The sequence below is a fragment of the Erithacus rubecula genome (genome assembly GCF_903797595.1).
Source record: "Erithacus rubecula genome assembly, chromosome: 12".
Taxonomy (NCBI): domain Eukaryota; kingdom Metazoa; phylum Chordata; class Aves; order Passeriformes; family Muscicapidae; genus Erithacus; species Erithacus rubecula.
This window is the reverse complement of record NC_136664.1, coordinates 14,523,571-14,545,367: the sequence shown is the minus strand read 5'-3', so window position 1 is coordinate 14,545,367 and position 21,797 is coordinate 14,523,571. Positions and strand designations below refer to the sequence as shown.

At 37.9% G+C, this 21,797-nt stretch overlaps 1 protein-coding gene across 13 annotated transcripts in view; it reads right to left on the bottom strand.

Moving 5' to 3' along the window:
* The window catches only part of ZNF536 (zinc finger protein 536), a 342,685-nt gene that overhangs the window by 122,152 nt on the left and 198,736 nt on the right, over positions 1 to 21,797 (bottom strand). For all 13 annotated transcript variants that reach the window (XM_079316181.1, XM_079316174.1, XM_079316173.1 and 10 more), the window contains one exon: positions 8,516 to 8,668. In XM_079316181.1, coding sequence (XP_079172307.1) covers positions 8,516 to 8,668 — 153 coding nt within the window. The remainder of the gene's footprint in view (positions 1 to 8,515; positions 8,669 to 21,797) is intronic.

Here is a 21,797-nt window from a genome sequence, read left to right as displayed (position 1 = left end):
TAAAAATGTGTACAAGAAAGTTTAGAAATGCTAACTACAGAAAATGCTAGTTCTATTTTGTACTTCTAAAATTACCTTCAGTCTAAAGCCCTGGGTACAACATACTCTTATTCTGAATTGCTAAGCCTTGAAGTCATTCCATTTTCTGCTCTAAGGCCTCTCCACAGACTGATCTTCCTTTCAGCAGAGGAGATCTGCACACAGCTCACCACCAATGCCACGGGCACTGGACTGAAAGAAGACACTGACTGAAACAGTGTGATAAAAACTTCAAATCTCTCCCAGCCTTGGTGTGCTGCCTTTGTGGTGCTCCCACCCCTCACATGGCTAGAAATGAGATCTAAAGCTGAAGGTCTGAAATTGAACTCAACATGTAGCAACACACTGTGCCACCTTTGCAATGCAGGACTGGCCAAACAGCATTGTTCAAAGGGAACTATTCCAAACCTCGCTGTTCTCCTCCAGATCCAAATACTGGCAGTGGTTGCTTTACTTCAAAGCAGTCCTAAATGCTGCTATTTCAAGGGCAGGCATTGGGAGAAGGGAGTAGGATGGAGTCAATCATCTTTGAATCTTTTTAATTTAGTCTGTCAGTATTTCCTAAATTCAGTAATTGTGCAGTTATTTAGATGCTACTTCATCCATTCAAATTAATAACCAGCTACACCCTGTGTAAGACCCTGTACAAATGACAAAACAGAGTTATAAGCTGCTGTTAGAAAAATCCCAGTCTAATCACAAACCAAGCCAGTTTCAGTGGAAAACCCAAAGGATCAGTAATTTCCAGGATTCTATCAGCGAATGCAGTAGCACACGTCCAAAGAACACTGCAGGGGACAAGGGAGGTAGGCTATGATTCTTGTTAGAAGACAACCTGTTTGTGTCTCATACTTTGAGGAAAGGTTTCAGAGAATTCATCCTGGTGTAATGACTACCCTGGTATTATTGCCAAGAGCAGTGTCTGGATGAGTTATTTAACACTTAATATCAGTTCACATAAATTAATGTTGCCATGTAGGAGTGAGGAAACATGACTTTTTCAAAATAATTTTCTGCATTTCATATCCAAGAGTCATTTTTCATTGTTCACAAAGGCAATATCCAGCCTGAATTTGCTAATTCTCTGGCCCTGTTTGCATGCCTGCAAAATTTTTCACAGTGGAGTAGAATGAGAGAATATTCCAGCATGTACAATGAACAAAACCAGAAAATCTTACATGGAGTACCTTATCTGGGCAGCATAATCACAGTTCTGATCTACCTACTGCTCTGGTTTACAAGACACAAGATATCTCAGAGGAACCATTTTCTATCAGGATAAAGTAAAACAATAAAAATTCAATGCTGCTTGTAAAATCTGCACAAAGCTTGGTAGATAACTGGAAACAGACATGTTGCCCAGTAGAATCAGGTCTATTTGTACAGCAGGTTTATAAACCACCCAGCTGTATAACCTATGCAGGAGATCCCCAGTCCTGCCCAGAACACAATCTGACCCTGCTGGTCAGGGGAACCGTCTGCCATGGGCTGTGCAAGGAGACCACAGCCAGATTATAACCAGATTTACAGATTTTAAAGCCAGAAGGGACAATTATGATCATCTAGTCTTATCTGTTCTACAACACAAGCCAAAGATCCTCACACGATAATTCCAGCATAAGAGTGTAAATACATTTTGAAACAAAACTTACCTGCTTTAGTTTAAACAAATTCTGTTTCAACAATGGCAGTGAATAAGAATCCAACATGTCCCTAAGTAAACTGTTTGACTGATTAAGTATTTTTATGGCTCAAAATGTATCTTATTTCTAGTTTGAATTTGTCCAGTGTTTGCTTCCTACTACTGAACATTTCTACATTTTTCCCTGTTAGATTGAACAGATTTTTTGAAGTAAAAAGTCTTTTTCCTGAGGAATATATTTGCAGACAGAAAAGCAGTCACTTCTTCACATTCTCTCATCCTTGAGTGGAACATCCTTCCCAATTTTTCAGTGTCCTTTTAAATTATAGATACCCACTAAAGCTTTGATGAAATTTCAACTTGACAGCAATTTTATACAGTCCAAGACTGTGTTTACATCCATAGATTTAGCAATCAACTAACAGCTCATATTCTGTTGCTTCTCAACCACAGTCCCAGGCCCAGTTCATCACCGCCTCTAGTATTTTTTCCTTTACATGTTGCTGATTTAAAATTCATATTGTTGAAAAGAGCCCACTTGACTAAGTGACTAATCAGTGCCTCCCCATGATTTTTAGCATCTTACCATTTTTTGTGCCATTGGTAAATTTTATCAACAGTGATTTTTATATAGTCTTTCAAATAATGACAAAATACCAAATAGATGGAGCTGAAAGTGCTGCTGTGGAACTGAGAGTTTATGAGAGTTTATTTCCTCTTTGTATACTGATTTATGGGGGATTTTTTTTTTTTTTTTTTGGTGGCTGTTTTGTTGGTGGTTGTTTTTTTTTTGGGGGGGGGAAGGGGATTTCCACATGGAACAGGCTACTTTTGTGTGAAGAAACTTGATGAAACTTCCTTTCATAAAATAAAATTGAATTGACTATGCTACCGATTTTCAATTCGTTAACCAGTTCATTTTGTAATTTTACCCCAAACTTTTGTCAGGGTAGTCCAAATTTCAAGGTCTTAATATTCTTTCTTTTGGGAAAAGCCAAGACCTTTATTACCACTATGAGTATTCTGAATCTTGCTCTGTGTTCCCAGACGGTTTGGGGCATTTTTTTTCAATGAACTTTAATGATTTGGAGAGCTCTTCAGCCAAGGTTTTAAAGATTTTATCTATAAGTTATCCAGTCTCATTCATTCTAAAAAAATGCTAAAATGCAGTGGGCTACAGCATAACAGCCTCATTACTTAATGGGGGAATACTGTGTCATTGGAAAATGCTTATGAGAACCATCATGCTTCTTTCTGAGAATCAGAAGAGTATTTAGTCTTCTATACCATGGTTGATAATTTATTATCCATTCTTGTCCAGTATTAGTGAGATACCAGCTGTTTGACCTGACAGATCCACAGAATTTTACCCCATTTTCCATAACCCTCCTAGATACATATTTCTTACTATTGCTTTTAGTTTCCCTTATCAAACTTCTTTACTTCTATTTATTTAAACTTAGTGCTGTTAGTTTCTTTATTAGATTTTCATATTTAACCTACAGCTTAACAATCTGTCCTGCACCCCACACTCCCTTTCCCCACTGAATGCCCCACTCTCCCTTTCAAATGAGATTTCTTGAGTGGATTGTGCCCTTCTGCTCCTCGTGGTGCAGTTCCTCAGCACAGAGGCAGCTGTGCACCAGGATAAGAACCCCAGCCCCAAACACTTGGCAGCCCCACTTGCAGTGGGGCTGTGACAACCACTTGGGGACAATGTGAGCTGCAATCCCACCCCACACGTTTCTTAACAAGCTAGTTTGCTTTCACGCAAAGCAAATGAAATCAAACATCTTACAATTGCAGAGAACACTGCTTAATGAAAATATTGAAAACATTTTCCAGCATTTTTTATTTTACCATTGAAACAGTTATTGATAACCTATTTTATCCATTGTGCAGTAGATATTTTGGAAATGAATTGCTGTATGGTTTAATTAGTTCATTATTATGCCTATTCTTACACGGTAATTTCTTTTATCATTCTAATCATTCACTTCACACTTTTTAAACCAAATGGAATATCAAAGGTTCTGTAGGATTATTTTTGGATCCTGCACATGTTTCACCACACAATTAATCTGTTTGTCAGAAATACTAGTTAACTTCTTCTCTTTACTACTTTCCTTTACTAGTCATTTTTCTCTATTATATAAGATGAAACTACCTGTAACAGTACAGAATTTGGATGGTTTTGCTCATTTTAATAAATATTTTTTCATTTGTGTACTTGCTATCAGTATAAAATATTTTAATTCTTATAAACTTTTATAATTGAATATTTTCCTTTATTTATATCTCATCTGCAATATTAATTTTTACATGTCTTTACTTAGTTAAAATGCAGAGAGATAAATATGATTGTTACTTTGCAGGGAAGATTCAGTACATTAATATAAACTGTACGCAATTCCCCCAAAGCATATATATATGTTGTAAACCTGAAGACTTTTTACACAGCTGCTTATTGCTAAACAGTGCCTTGTCCAGAAGGGGACAATCTGTGTCTCTAATTGCTGTCACTGAAGCTGAGATTCATTATGTGACTTTCCCATTAAAATGTGAGCATTAATTTGTATAATGAAATATCACCCACTGCAGTGTTCATTAGCCATGCCCTACTGTATACTGCACATTGTTAGCTACCTAGAAACTGTAGTTAATTTCACTAATGGATATTTCCCTACTTAGTGTTTGGTAGGAAATTTATACTGTAACATTACCTCTTAAACTTTTAAGGAAATTTAAATTCAATCAATTATTTTCAACAAAAGTTTGGGATGTCATTAAGACAGGAGAAAAGGCATGCTGTACAATGTTAAGGATGGGAAATCTGGAGGAATCTAGAGAAATGAAAAGTCCTTTTAGTTCATCTTAGAAATGTAAGAATAAAGGATGTTCAATACCAAAATTGTCTCCTCTTGGAGCACACATACCCATTTTCCTTAATTATTCATATTGCTCATCCCACTACAAGCGCCTTCAGAGAATGGCAACAGGCAGTCTTTTTTTAGGAAGGAAATGTGAATTGAATTCATTTAAAACAGCACCATTTTTACTGTATTTCATCAGTTCATCTAAGCATGGTTTAAAATTGGCTAGTCACATTTCCAAGGGAAAATGCAGTCACACAGTAAATGCATATAATACATCTAATATATGCTAGATGTGTGTCATCCATATCGTAACAGACTCAGTCAATGGACACAGCCCTGCCAAGACTTTGCTTCCTATTCATCTCTTTCTTAGGTTCCTTCTGTTTAGCACAATCCAAACCATCTTTCCCGTGCTCATGCACATTTTCCTTTACTCAAGGGATTTAATTTTGTCTGTCATACTGGGAGTGTACCTGAGCATGTAATGACAGCACAAACCCAAACTGGTCTACATCTCTAGTAGCTTCCGAGGGCTAATGCAAGATGCAAAGAGGTGCTAGAGCCAATCTGAAACCAGCTCCTACATAATGTGCCCCCTGTCAAAGGCAGGACATATGAAATTTCAGTTTCTTACTCTTAACTCTTTCTGCACAGTCCAAAGGCCAAGGCATGCAATGTAAAACCCACACCACTTATTGTGTTTTGAGGGGGTTGGAAGTGCTCAGGAACATAAAGGAGATGCTCAGCTCCCTAAATGAAGGGACCTGAAGTTGCTGCCTCCAGAGGGGCAAAATTACAGCTCTGGAAGGACCTGCACATGGCACATAATAGGTCTGAGATAAACTGATAGTTTTCTTTTTCACAAAAACTGAGCATCTCAGAGCTTTTTGTGCTATGCCCTTCTCAGCTGTTTAAGGCACTATCTTACAGAAAGGAGGCTGATTCCCAAAGTGGGCAGCCCCCACAAGCCTGCCATGCCCTGCTGTGCACAGACAGCTCTGCTCCTGCCCCTGCTCTCCTCCCCAAAGAGTTTCTGTGAGCTGAGGGCAGCACTGCCCATCTCTGGTCAGCATAAAGAACTCATCTAAGAGGGCATGAAGAGCCCTGTCTGTCCTCTCTGAGACTCAAGGCTTGCAAGCATTTTGGCCTGAAAATCCTTCCTCTCTCCATTCAGGGCTGTCCCAGGGAATTTTCTCATCCATCAACTGTTTTTAGAGAAAGAAAGAGGAGAAACTGATTTCACATAATTATTCCCTTTTCCTCTTATCACATAGGAACAATCAGAAATCATATCTTACTATCTTCCCCTTAAAGTTCTTCCTGCCTGAATATCCCTGAGATAGATATGAAAAATCCTCTACGGTTGTGTTGGGATAAAACTGAGTGTGCTAAATAAAATTTTGATTTGTTTTCTTTTCTTTTACCTTCACAGGCTTATTATGTGATACCAAACCACACAGAAACCAGGGCTCAGTGAGGAGTAGGTTGCAACCACGAAATATTCAACAGAAAAAAGAAGCAACCCAAGCCACTGGCTAATTCTTCATAAACAGAGCACAGCTTCCTCCTCTTGTGCAAGATTAAGCTGCTTCTCCAGCTTTTTTGGGCCACTTGCCACAGAAGCACCTCCTGGCTGGATGAGACTTTGGGTCTGCTCTTGGCATGAGTACCAAACCAACCCAGTCGTGTGCCTCCAAACACACAGATGTTCAAAGGAACCTGACTTCTGCTCAACTGCTTGAGCTCATCTCTAACAAACAGGTGCTGTGAGAACAAGAACAGTAATTGAGTTAATGTAGTGGAGAAATACACTAAAGTGTTTTTTATCAGTCAGTTATATGATCCAGGCATATAATAAAGACAGAGTGTGGCATAAAAGGCAGGAAACTGTCCCTGAGAAGCAGGAGCTAACCAATATTTGTTTAATAACTGGTATCCATTACATCACTTCCACTTACTGCAAAGCAACTTAATTTTTATTTAATAATTCTAGTAATTTGCCAATTTACATTTTTATATTATTTATTAGGATTATTTTTAATATGTAAAACATTGCTTCACTTAAATATACTCTTGTCATTATTTACAAATACTTTGTTCTCAACCTAATGGAAATTGATCTTTACCTATTTTAAAATTATAATGATTTTTAAATACATTGTAAATGTTGTTTCCATAGTTTCTTTTTAAAATTTTTTTGTTATATTATACAGTTTATTTTTTTTCTTGTTTCAATTTTCTTTAGTCAGTATTAATATGCATTTTTTATGGAATATTTCCCATTGTAATTAATTTATTTCCCATTAGTTCTAAGGCACAAATTCCAAATGTATAATCACTGCCATGTTTAACATAACAACAAAGTGATCACTATGTAATAAAACAAAATGAAAAGATGGGTCACCTCATGTTATTTTAAAGAAGTTTTTTTTGCCTCTCAAATACTAAAAAAATGTCAAACTCTTTGACATCCATAATTATAAGATTATTTTCCAATAAAATAACTATAATTCCTTTACTTTTACTGCATTGGACAGCACACAAATAGGGTTCTCACCAGGTTTCTTCTTCCCCCCCATCCCCAACTTAAAGTTCAAAACACAAAGAGAAGAATATTCTTGCCCTAAATGGTTTGCAATCCAATCAGAAAAAACTACATTTGAGTGCCAAATTTTAAATTTCAGTTTAAATTTCCACAATGCAAAAAAAAAGAAGATGAAAAATACAGTGAACAAATTCTCCCATTTTATATGTGGTATGTTTCCCTTTAAATAATTTTAATTTTCTATTTTTCAAAATCAGGCCTCACCTTCACAAACCCAACATTAAGTATTAGACCTGTGCATGCACACAGGAGAAACATGACTGCTGATTTTGGGAAGGAAGGGAAACATTGGTACTTCAGTGAAATAAAAAATAAACGTGAAATTTTTCAAGTAGGAGGTATAACTGGGTTGGATTTCTTCATGCAATTATTTTACCTTCTTATTAGGAAAGTAGCAGTAAGATTCTGAAATTCAATTAAAATAGTTTAAAAAGAAAATTACAGTTATGGGGCTTATTTTGTCTGTTTCCAAAACTAAGTATTCCAAATATCAGGTTTTAAATACTCTCCCAAAGCTTACCATGACAATTAACACTGGGAAGAAAACAAGATCCTATTGACCATATACAGAATTTCAAATTATGCCAACAGGACCTGAGGATTACAACATTTTATGTCAGAATTTAATTATGGATAAAGTCTTCTTAAACTGTGTCTCTACATGGACCTTGCCATGCACAAATGTACTTTCAAGCAAACAAAATATTAAAACTTAATTTACTAGAAATAACTTGTACTGAGAGTAGTCCTCCCAGTGAGAGAAATACCAAAACATATCCAGCCCAGTAGCAAATCTCTGTAGGGTCAAATGTTGTGATTGTTACTGAAATAAAATATGGGAAATTTTACCATGGTGCAAAGCATGACAAGTTTTATTACTTACAAGTACTAAGTCGTGTGAGTTCTAGTGGGGAGAAAAACAAAGCAGATTCGTGGAGCTGATGCATTCATATGAACAGGGAGAGGTTAAAAATGAGCATGCTAAATGGAACGAAAATAGTAACTGAGAAAAACATACAGAATCCCTAAGCAGATGCTAAGGAAGGCCTTTGAAGCAGTTAGTATAACTAAGCCTGAAACCAATAGGCTTATGCCTATTGAAGGACAAGGGTAATTGAAGGAAACAGTGATGAAGCAGGGAAGGAGACAGAAATAACCTCAACTGGGAAAAGATGATTCTATTAAAGTGGTCTTTATCCAACAACACATTCCTTGTGCTTTTATTTAAGACTGTCATACATCTTTCTCAGAAGACTTTCTCCAACTAATAAGTCCAAATCTACAGTGGGAATTCAGGCTGCAGGCACAACCCACGTTCACCCCACACACACGTGGCTCACTCGTTCCTCTCACCTGTGTGTATTCTCAAGTGGACCTTTAAGTGGTGGGATGTTCTGAAAGTCTTTCCACAATATGGGCAGTCTTTCATGGCAGAACCAAGGCTCCTGTCTCTCAGTAAAGCTGGCTGCTGGACTCCTACGGATCTCCCAGCTTCTTCTCCAATGTCTGCAACACAGAAATGTTCTCACATCACTTCAGCACATGTCAGAAGTTGTTCTCGCTAAAACTGCTAACACAACACAAAGTTAAACATGTCAATACTACACCTGTCTACTTCATTCTTTAAATCTGACAGAATGCTGACAATTCATGTATTTTCTTGTTATTGTCTTAAATTATTTCATCTTTTCTATCATGTTTTTAAGCAGCATATGGTACCTTTATATACTGAATTATACAAGAAAAGAAACAGCTGTGTCAGCAGCTGGTTTGATTTCTTCTTTTGCTTAGTTCCTATTAATTTTTTCCCCAAAAGTTTGATATTGTTGTTTTGTTGAATCTATTAAATTTATAAGTATTGTGAAAAGCTGTAGGCTTTTAGAGGGAAAAAGTTTGCACCGTGTATTAAAACCTCATAAAACAACGGAATTTTATTGATGGGGGATCCAAGAGCACTGACAATGTCTACACACAAATCTAACCAACTTCCTCTGCAACATCTCAGCATTGGAATTACAACAGGCAGCCTAGAGAGTGGCCAAATATCCTGTGAAAAACAATGAAAAAACTGGTCAGATGAGGGGGAATTCCATCTCCCTCTCACCCGCAGCTCCTGTGTTTTCTCATCAGAGTTCACAGCCACACTTATTCTTTGCATCATAACACAATGGGTGAGACTCCAGGACATCTCTTCTCTCTCCTGACATAAAGAAAGAGCCATTTCAACCATCTTGAATGAACTGCTTTTATCCAAGCAGGCAAGGAATAAAATAGCTTACCAAAAGACTCACATAAAAATTGTAAAAAAAAAGGTAAGGCATTAAAAAAAAAAAAAAAAAAAAAAAAAAAGTCATTATACAAACCACGCAAGGCTCATCCATCATCTTGTACATAGAGGGTCATGCACCATCAGTATAAGCATCAATTCAGTATCACTATAAGCACCAACTCATGATTTCTCCAAAAACCTTGGCAAATGTTGAAGCTGTGACCCGGATTGACACTCCTGGCACGCCAGGAGCAGGACACATGGACACAGCATCACACCCTGTGCAGAGCTGAGCTATCTGGGTTACATCCAGGTGGGGAGCACAGAGTTAAAACCTGCTCACAGAGACTTGAGTATTTCAACCATAAACCACGGACTAAAAATGTTCTGCCTTTACCCATTTGATGTGTAACTAAAGCTGTCAGGAAACACAGTGCAGCTTACACAGCATTGCCTTTTAAATGGAAGTAATGGGACATGAGAAAGACTTAAATATTTGCCTCTAATAAAATTTATTCTCACAGTAACAGGGACACAAATACCATGTTTCTGGTAAAGGTAACCCTAACAGGCATTTCAGTGTGTATTATAAAACAGTTCCTCTAAACTATTTTGCTTAAGTCTGAAAAAAGGAAATGATAGAGCTATTTAAAAGAAAATTACATATATATATATATGCTTATCTCAGTCATGTATGCAATCAAGCTATTACTACTTTTCAAAAGGCATATCTGATAGTTTTCACATCACATTCTTGTTCAACATTTTCTGACTGTTCTTAGACTGCAGAGCTAAAGCATAATATTTAAGTTAGAAAGCTAGTAAATGTCATTTTGAATTATCTTCAAGTATGTAAAGCTGAACACTACAGGAGTCTATTTTGTCTTTGTGAGTCTAGGGAAACATCCATAGGTGCTAGCCTATAATTCCAATATCCCTAAAGAGTTTAGATTTTCTCTGTTTTTACTCCTCAAAACTTGTATATAATTATGGCTTAAGCGTCTTTGGGAAAAAAAAAAAAAATCCTGAGTGCAAAAAGATTTTTCTGAAGTGCAAAACACAGAATGCATGATGATAGACTGAAGGATTTTATTTTGGTTTTCAATAAATACTATATGAGCATTATAGATAAATATATAGATAAAGTTAACAAGCCACTCAGGAGGAATTTACAGAATAAGTCTACTAGCTATGTTTTGCTATATGTCACTCTAAATGATGGCCTGTTATCCATTTGCCTTTTATCTTTCTATCTAGAATATGTGTGGCCCAATAAAAAAGAATAAATTTGTAAGATGAACAGCTCTCTTTGCAGATTTAAGAGTCTAATTTTCACTTTGCACAAAATTGAATTTTTTCAAGGGAGCAAGACGATAGAGTTTACTCTAGCACTAATCCCTCTGAAAAAGCAAACTGAAAACAACAATGAAGCAAAGAAAGATGTGGGTGGTCTGAAGAGTTCTCTTTTAGATTTAAGTAGACATACAGTAGATAGCTCCAAAGGCTTTACTCCAACAGGGGCCTTACCTTGAAGAATTTTCCTTCCCACAGTGAAAGCATTCCTAAGGCTTTAAAGCTGGGCTGAGGGGTTTTCTTTTGAATTCCTCTGCCTACAAAGCCCACCGAAGCGCTGGAGGCCATCGCTACCTGAATGAGCAGCTTTACATCCAACTTCTTTTATTGCAAACAATGAAAAGAGATGTTCAAGGCTGCCGACTCTCCCCATCAAATGCTGACCCAGCTTCTTGCTAGGGCCCCATTTTGGCACATTGTACCTCTTTGTCAAAGCACTTAAGTTTAAAATGTGCTTAACTTTAAAATGTGTTTAAGTCTCACTGACTCTGCTACCAAGGTTTTCTTATGCAGAGTCTCTCAAAAGTGATCTGTGCAAACTAAGGATGAAAAAAGAAGAGACTCACAAGAAAAAAGTTAAGAAGCAAACTGAAGAATACAGACTATGCCAACATCAGAATATGTGGGAAATAAAAAATCCTCAACCTTACCAATAATCATGTATTTTACACCTTTGGTGTTCCCCCTTCTCCTGTTAGTGAAAGCACCTTCACAAGCAGAAACTCTCAGCTCTGTTAAACTGTGCAAAAATATAGCAAAAAGTAGTTTTACACATCTGCAGAACTAGGATTGGCCTCCACAGATTAATTTATGATTTACTCAGGATTTGAGCTATGGTTTTGGGGGCTTCTCAAATCTGAGGATAAAAGATCAGGAAGGAAAGAGAACAGTTACTTATCTTACAGCCATTGTGGTTCCCTGAGTTATGTGGTCTATATGATGTGCACTTGATACATGTGGGATTACACTGCTTCTTTTACTATTCCACTTCCATTACAGGCAGGTTGGCATCCTGAATATCTTCCTGCCCATCCCAACCTTTCCTGATTAAAGTGCAGGAAATAAGAGACTAAAGTATATAAAGTATATAGATGTACATCCTAGATGTGAGACATCCAAGCCTTGCCTCTGAACTTACTCTCACTGAGCTTTCCTTTCACTTTGTGTCTGTTCACAGCAAAAGTCCTGGACAGAAATGAGAAAAGCAGCGTTTAGTTTTAAGTGTGAAACTGGTCTTTGTGCCAGTCTAAGGACAAGGAACAGCTGTGAGTCCCCAGCTGCTTGTGTGCTGTACCTGCTGGGCAGGCAGAGAGTGCTCCCTGACCCAGGACACAGAGGAATGCAGCCACAAAGCAGCTTCTGGGACACATGACAGGGACATCTCCTGCACACCATGCCTCACCTGCACTTAATGTGACTGTGTCCATGTTCTCATGGGGTAAATGCAAGGAAAAAAGTTCACTTCAACATCCCTATCAGCAGGTGGCGATTAACTGCATAACCAAAGGCCAACTTGGCCAAAAGATGAGCAAATCGATTTGGCATGCAGACTGAAATAAAAATGAATCATTCCATAAGATCAGCATTTGAGAGATTGCCCTTCTTCAGACAGATGCCCAGCTCTCAGGAGAGGCAGGCCTAAAAGCCACCTCTCCTCATCTAGCAGGGAGATCAGGCTGGTTCCACATCACTGCCACAGGCAGAAAGGAAGTTTCCACAGAGACTGATAATCCCAACAAACAGTTTTGGAGCCAGGAGCACTTTTACACTAGAAGGTTAAAAGAAAGTGAGAAAGACACCAGTGAACTCTGTTTTACAGTCAATATCTTACTGCTGGTTCTCAGAAATGGCCTAGCCAGAAATGAGCCATGGCCATGGCTCAGCACACAGATACAGATGTCACAGAGGAGAAATGCCAACTTCAGTGGATATTGCCAGAAAAGAGAAGACAAACTTAGATAGTGAGTCTGTGTACTCAAAGCAGAAGCTATCTAGGCAGTCATATGAAAAACAAAACAAAAAAAAATTCTTTGACATTTCCATATATGTTCTGCACAACTGGTCCACCTGTCTGGAATGAGCCTACAAATATGATTAGAAAAGGGTGGATTGCTTTTGTAAAAAGACAATTCTTTTCATTTGGTTAGGCTGCAGCACTGACTTCAGTCATGATAGCAGCCAAATTCTGAAAGGAACCTTTACATACATGTCCCATAAATTTCCAGAGTATTTATTTGCTGGGTATATGTGAAGGTGCAGGGATTCACAAAGAGCTGCTTTCATGTTCAAAGGGGCTAAATTGCAGCCCTCATGAAGACTAAATCATCAGTGAAGTCAGTTGGAATTTGTTGACACAAGGTTTGCCAAATTAGCCAAAAACAGGCAATCACATGGAAAAGGTAATCAACTCACAAAATAGGTAATCAGACTTACAAGTATGTGTTTGCTCTTGCACAATTTTCGACACTATTAAAGAACCCTTTGAAAATGTGGCCAGAAGCTTTTAAAGCTGCACATAATCCCAGATTTTCATGTATTTCTGAAATTCTAAATATTTGTAGTTCTTCAAACATGTCTGCAAAAGTTAATGAAACATGGTACAACAAGAAGTGGTAGTGAACACACCTATTTTTTGATGACCTATAAACCACCCAGATTAGCCCATCTTGTGGCAGGAAATCTAATGTCAAGAAAGGAGTTACTGGATATTCAGTGTGTTAATTCTGTCACTTCCGTCTGCTTCTTGCAAGTATGCCTGAACTCACCTCATTCCCTAGGAAGCAACATAGAATATGCCAAGTTTCTAGGAAAACATGCTTTCCCTTCCTTGCCTATTCCTAAGAGAAAGCTTTAATAATACTGAAAATAGTGGAAAATAGGAATATAATTAGAGATATAATTAATCATATTTTTCTAGCTACCTGAAGTAGCTTCAATTAGTATCATCCAATGTAAATGAGAACAGAATCTGGCCCTGTGCTCATCATTTGAAATTAGAACCTTATTAGTGGATGTCACTACAGTTTTTTGCTGGTGAAGTTCATGGTTTCAAATGAAGGCTTCTAATATTACTAAATATTACAGTTATATTTTAGGCCTCCGGAAAGAGTTACTAATGTCTTAGGTCAGGAACAACTTGCTGTCTCTATTGTTTCATCAAGGATTTAGGTTTTATAATGGCCATATTAGGGAATCTTAAACTGTTACTATGGATTGGCAGAGAATTTGTTTAAACACAGAGCTATTTTAGAAGAGAATTGGAAAGGAGGCCTACTAGTGAGAAAGCAGCATTCACATTGTTTGTGTTATTAGAAATAAAGATTATACAAAGGTTCCACTGGTAAATAAAAAGATACCACGTCTGACATGAGAATTCCCTCTTAGCCCTTAGAGCCACACAGACAAACAACATGCACAAACTGCCCTGCCTCCATTAACAATTAACTGGCAGAGTTAAACTTAAAACACAGTCTAAATTAAACTGAAGCAAAAGGCTCAGAACCATTTGTAGGAGGCAAGACTTGCAGCTTGTAGAAGTGAGCAACTGGCAGTCACAGCCAGCACCTTGGGCTGCAGGGAGGAGCTGGGTGTTATTGCAAGCTCAACAGGAGGGGAGCCAAAATATTGTAAGCAATTGCTCAGTAACTGGTGATGTGGTGGCTGCACACACACCTTAAACCCACTCCTGGAGCACCACACCCTTGACTGGTGGTTTTCACACCCCATGGGTTCAAAACACTTTGCATGGCAATACTGTATGTGTGCAGTGCTGGTTATATCTTAGTGCTTTTCATTGTGGTACTCTGAGACACATGCAAAATCTGTACACACAGCACAGAGAGACATTAATGGAACACTTAAACAAAATTAAGATTTTGTTAATCACAAAATGTTTCTTATCCTCTTCTTTTCATTTCAATCAAATTCCCTACAGAGGTTTTTTTTTCTTGAGTTCTTAGCAGTCTTACTTTTCAATTTTTTCTAAAATTTTAAAACCTTTTAAGATAATCTGAGATCAAACACAGTTTCTGAGTACATCATTTTAGCTGTTTCATTTCTTTGAAGAATCGTGTGACCAAAAGACATAGAAACTCATATTTAGCACTAAAAACACAGGGTTGTTTACTAGCCTTTAGCTGACAGAGCTCAGTTCTGACCAAAAATTAAGCATGGTGAAAAAAAATATTTTTTGAGAGAATATTTTTTGTATAAGACTTCTTTAACTGGTTTTTTTGGGGGGTTTTATTTTAAGAAAGAAGACATCTTAAGCACCTAACAATATCTTTCATTTAACAGTTGGCAGAAGGAAACTCCCAGATGAACACTGGCCTGTGTCTTTCTCTTTAACCAGCTGAGTGATCCAAGCTTTTAATAAAGCTGTTCCAATTATTGTAAAAGTCATCTAGTACCTTATAGCCACAAATATTGACAGTTTATTGCACAACGCATTCATGGCATTTGAAGGTCACATCATACATAATACATACACTTTTATAAAAGTGTCTGGAACAAAGAGATACATGATCAGCAATTACATCTTACCATTCGAGGGTATGATTTTATACTTATTGAAAATGAAATACTGTAAGAAATGCAAATTGTTAATAAAACACAAAATAGTTCATTCTCTGTATTTATTGTTTTATTAATCAGCAGTACCAAGTTCAGTTGTGGAAAATCAATGGAATGCCATTCATACCTCAAGAAGATTACAGTTAAATATCATTATCCTGCAAACCCTCACACATATTCTTAGCTCAGCATGAGAAGAAGTGAGGTTCAAATTTTAATTTCATTGCTGTACACCTCTCCAGTCCTACTGAGCTCAATGTAACTTCAACACTTATATTTGAGACAGGACTTCAGCACATTATTACAATATTAGTTTTGATAGAATTGAATTGAAATAAAACTTAAGAGAGTGCTAGAGATTTTTTCTTAAATATACAGGCACATGCAGGTATGTCTCACTTCACCTTCTTCCTGACTTAAGGCTATTACACACACCACACACACACACACACACACACACACACATGCACAAATTACATAATAAAACTTCTTTCCCAAGACCTTAACATGAAAAACTCTTCCATCATCTAACCCCTTCACTGGTTTTTCAGATCTGCCACTCCAAAATCGTGACCTTAAAATCCCACTTCCTTCCCTGACTGTACAGCTGAAAGCACTTCCAATCCCAAATCACCTAGCTGGTCAGGTGAGGCTCGTGAACCTAGACTTGTGTACCATTTCCACAGGAAAAGAGGAGTGAACAGAAGTGAATTTACTTTGCCTTTTATCAGAATGTCATTTATCTAGCTTGTGCTAGTTCCTGCTTCCTTCAGAAGAGAACACCTGAGCTGCCAGGACACTCATAATGTGTGTCTTCACAAGCAAAGCAGCTTTTGGATCTTTTGGACCAGGAAAGTTGGGCTTAAATACATGTTAACGGATCTTTCCTTGTTTTTTTGCTGATGGTCTTTTCCATCTCTCCCCAAAATTTACTTCAGTGTCCAATTATGCTTCTGACAGCAGGGTTATCTCCCAAACCTTTCCTATGACACACTTCATATGGTTTTGCCCTCCCTTTCTTAAAACAAGTGTAAAAAATTCTGGAGCTTTACCAAAAGTTAGTGTGAACATCAGTCTGTGAATTTCAGTTTTCTTACCCAAACTCTTGACTCACCTGGGTTAACTTTAATCTTGTCTCCTAAATTTGAAACGGGCACTTGATTAATGACCAGACAGAACAGTCTCCCCAAACTTCATACAGATTGTATACTGCTTTTGGACAGAATTCCAGAGGGGAATCTAAGCAGAGAGGCTGTCCAACTGGACCAACTTTTGGATTTGTATGTGTTATTTGTAGGCAGGTGTTCAGGTACCAGATGGCCTTAAAACCCATACTACTCAGGTTATAGCAGCTTCTACAAGCTGTCTGCATCATATTCCCATCTCTGAGATTTGCAGAGTGGCTACATGGAGCTTGATAAACACTTTTACCTAGCATTGCTCTCCTGATGCCAAGGCTAGATCAGATATCCAATTTGGGAGAGTTGCCTTACAGTCCCTCTTTAATTAAGTACTCCTGATCTCCCACTCCTGGGATGGATTGCTACTGCTGATTAAGCTCCAGAAGTAAGGATCTGTGGAGGCAATTTCATGAGGGAGAAAATGAAGTTGCTAGCTAATCAACTAAAATAACCATTAACTGGACTTCTGTGAATGAATATATTGCCTTCTTGCTTCCATACTTTGTTTCTTCCACATTAGGAGCTCGACAGCCCTACAAACCAGAGGGGTCAGGGGTGCCTCACCATGACCTCATCTTGTTCCTAAAACACTCGTGGGACAAACAGAACCATTTGGTACAGTGTGCAGGCTGTACCATGAAGGAAATCCAAGATGGTGTCAGTAAATTATAAGAAAAATTATGAATCTGGGTGGAAGAGAGTTCTGTTGAATCTTTTTCTCTTGGTTCTTCTCATGTTCCCAATAATGCAATCTCTGAGGCTCTAAAAAGTAAAAATTAACACCTATCTCATTGTAGTTTTCTAAATGAATTGGTATTTTTTAAAATCTTTTGAGTACTTGTATAGAAATATTTATTAATTATACTAGCCAAGTTTTGCCCTCGGTTTCTAGGTTTAAAAAAATCTAAAAAACAAACCAATTTTTTTTCCAAGTGAGATTCTGCCTTCATTATAAGCAGCTCTCAGGGCATCAGGTATCATTGGGTAAGTTCTTGCATACTATTGTTTAATAAAACCCTTTTTCATTATTATTATCTTATAACAGAGAGGAAAAATCAGCACAGAAGTGCCAGTAGCAGGTCATCAGATTTTATAAAAACTCATTCTACTAAAGAAAAGCATAAATTATTTAAAATGTTGCAGGAATGTCTTTCTGTAGAAACCAGCAAAAAAACAAAACAAAACAAAACAAAACAAAAAAAACAACAAAAGAACCGGGCACGTAAAAAGAACTCGAGGTAGCTAAATTACTAATTTTCTCCTCAACAAAATGAGAAAGAATTAAAGACTCTCATTCCATTTAGAGATTACTGATTAGAGAGGTGCTGACAGAGTCTCTAAAGAGTGAATAATGTCATGGTGTGTATTACAACATTTGGACTATGATATGAGAAGCTTTTCCAGTATCTGTATTTTCTTACTTTTAACTTTCCAATGCTCCTTTCAAACTAAATGGCCACTTTGAGCTAATATAAATACTTTTGTAAATAATTTTTCTCCCATTTAACTTCTTTGGTTCAGGCCACTTGAGGATAATTTCCAACTTCTTTATCCATTTCACAAAAAAAAAAAAAAAAAACTGCATTTGAATAAATACTTACAAGCAACTCTAAACTGCTGAATCTACTTTACTAGCACCTTTTTTCTATAAATAAAATATGTTAATTACATGAGTTTTGCTGTAATGGAAAAATATTGATTAAATTCATTACATTGAATCTTGAGAAGGGATCCTATAACTCTTCAGTATAGGTTTTTTCCTCATTGTTTTAACAGTTTACCGTGAGAATACTGAGAACATGATATTATCTGAAAGGACTAATTAATTTTTTTTATACTAATGTATCTCAAAAAGTACATTACTAGGTCAACTTATAGCCATGTTTTGTAAAATAGCCTTAATGTAAATGGATACCATGACATGCTATTTGTGGGCTATAAAAATTCTGAAATGCTGCCTATGGAGCTTATCTATCAATATACCAGTTTTCCTCTTCTACTATGAAAATATAAAATTTTTTCATCTGAACTTCTCTGGTGAAAAAAAAAAATTAAAATATTTTGAATGCTGTCCTCTGATTTAGCTGAGCTTGTGGCAATAACTGGTTTAGGCATAGGCTTCAGTATGCTGGAATGATCCTGAAACTAATTTTGCATGTGTTGGAGTTGGACTGTGGCCATGCACGTCAGTATGCTGGAACAGAGTTATCTAAATCCTGAGCCTTATTTTACATGTGCTGGTGTTGGACTGTGGCCCTGCAATCTTTTAGGTCTCCATCTGTAGCTATCAAAGCCAGGGTGTGCCCAGCCACTCGCTACTGCTCAGTGCCTTGCTTCCACAGAAAAGCTCCCAGCTCACAAACCCTGCCGCACACTGGGGTGCCTGGGAGCTCGTCAGAGCCTGGCCAGTCTCATCAGCCTCTCCCTAAAGCCTCTCTGCTCCCATGGCCAGCCTTTTGCAGGGCATCTCACTGGGATCCTAGGTGGTTATCAGTCCCACATCAGTGATGAGAAGCACCAACCTCCTGGACAGATGTTTCCCCAGATTCAGCACATCAATTCCTTTCTCAATCCCAGATAAAAAAGCCCTCTTATTTTTCAGCAAGCTATGGAGACCACAGTCCCGTGGCTGATGGAAGACCCTCCCTGATTTCCCAGCCTGAACGTTTTCCCTGCAGCCATCAGCCAAAGGAATTTGGAGTCCAGAAAGTCTAGTGCAACAACAAGCTGGTGCATGTTTACTCCTGGGGAAGAGGACAGGGTGAGATCAGGCACTCAGAGGCCATAAGGACAAGAAGCCCTGGCTGTGCACCAATCTGCAACAACCAGTAATGGGGACTGAGCAAAGTCACTGTACGAGGTCCTCATCACCCCAAGATGAGCTGGTAACTCCAGGGACATACAGGCTGGTGGCAACAATGTGCAAAGATTTTGCAAGCCTTCTTCTGCTCACTTACAGCTCCTTAACATTAACCCACCAGTAAATACATGTTTTAACCCATCAAGAGCACCTATAAAATTAAGAGATAATCAAGATTGGCTTGATTTGCAAACACATTTCCCTACCAGAAATTCTGTCTCTATGAAGCCCAGCAACCTGGGGAAACAACTTCACACTAAGGTCAAAATTAGAAATTTCAATGAAGATCAGGCACTCTTCTCTGGCTGGATAGACACAAGTTATCTTACTGTCTGCATCAGAGACAGAGAAAGACTTATTTGAGAAGAAGGATAGTTGTTCCATCTCTTAACTTATTAGCAATGCACTTTCTTCAAATTCCAACAGCAAAAGAAATTCAAAACCCAGGTAGTCTGCATGCACGGAAGCACCTTTTGTTTAATAAATAATTCAACCGTGTATTCCTTTTTAATTTAAAAACGGTCTGACTGAACAGTCAACAGAGTGAACTAAAGTTGGCAAAATACAGTGTTGAAAAATTAAAAAGTGTATTCAAGGCCGTATTCATTTGCTTCACTTCTCATATACTGGAGAGACAGGCTGTGCTGAAGTTCTAGCTTTTTTCTTTTTCTTTTAAATTATACACATTCAGTCACATGATGCTCACTTGCCTTTGAAAGCTGCCTTGCCCTGGAATTAGTCTTTCTCTCTTTCTGTTACTAGTACAGCAGCTGCTGCTCCTCTACCTCATGAACATCATCAGAAATTCAGCCAAAATGTTCTCATGAGCTTCTCTGCCATGCCTGTCAGGGCCAGACTTAAACTATCGACCATCTTGGAAAACAGAAATGCTGTAAAACCTTCTGGAAATATTCAGATCATCATCAGATTGATGGTCCCATATATCAATAAGTGATGTACAGGAAACACATCTGGCAGCAAAAATCTGCAGACACTGATGCACTGGAATCCATCCCAGGACTGACTTTGTGACACACTATTGCAAATGAGTACAAATACTTGGGATCAGTCAGGTGCACTTGGTACTGACTTACTCTCTTGAAGACAGCCAAAAGCACTGTCTTAAATATGAATTCAGAGGCTCACTTTCTGTAAAATAGAATTCTTAGTAGTAAGTAGTTAAGAAAGAAAAAACCTAATGGAGTTAACTCTTACACAGCCTTCTGTAACACTGTTTCAAAGAATTTATTGAATCTTGGGGCAGACAGAAAGGAGAAAGTAATTCTGTGGCGAAACCTCCTTATTTCAGATTTCTGGAGATGAATCTGTTCCCTCTCAAAAAAGAAGCAGGTAATGCAACATAGCCTTTAAGTCTCTGCTGTGCTGAATGGCTTTCTCATGTTTTTAACCTTTCTGATCAGCACCTTGTGGAGCAATGACCATTCTATAACCATCAGACAACAGCCACCAACATGAAATTCCCAGGCTGATAATGCTCACGTGACATTAAATGCTGACACAAGGAAATCTTATCTCAGAGAGGTCAGATATGCAGGAAAGAAGATCTTTACTGGCAAGTAGAAGAGAGGAAACCTAACCCTTACAAAAGAACATTGCCTTTATAGAAAATGATTTGGCAATAAGACCTTTCAAAGTGGACATATTTATTTAAAACTCATTTTAGACCCTCTGGATGACAGAAATGAGTCACATTTATGAGACAGAAATTTCACAGGTGCATCCTGACTACTACACCTTATGAAAGAAGAGCAGGGTTTCTTTAAATTTTCGCTATTCAGAACACTAATAAAATTTCCTGCAACATATAGGATGGAAACAGCAACCAGACCTGATAAATGTGTACCAATAGGAAAAAATCAACATCTTCCATTGCTCTGACCAAACTGCCTATGAATGATACGTCCAAAATGTATCCCCGAATCTGCCAAATATGAATAAATGCATCAGTATAACTACAGAGATTTAGACACAACTCCTCCCTGCAAGTCAGGGAATCTTCAGGTTCTAATTTTGGCTGATTACTGGCTTGCCCTGAGATGCTCTGCAATAAGTACCATGTCAGAGAACAGACTGATTTAAACCCTGAAATGCAGGCTCCTGCATTTGTGCAGACACATGCTTCCATGCCTTTTCAGGATGGCAGCAGTGGGAGCCACTCCAACAGCCTGGCAAGCCCACGCAGAATTTGGTACATGACAATTCAGATTACATTTGAAAGCTGTCTACAGTGGGACTGGCCAACCTAACAGAGTCATGCATGGGGTTGAGCAAAGGTGAATGGCAGCATAAACTGGCCAAATGAAACTTAAATAATTCTAACAATTTTACTAGTACTGGTTCTTTTCTGGCTACAAATTCTAAAGATATGTGCCCAGTCAT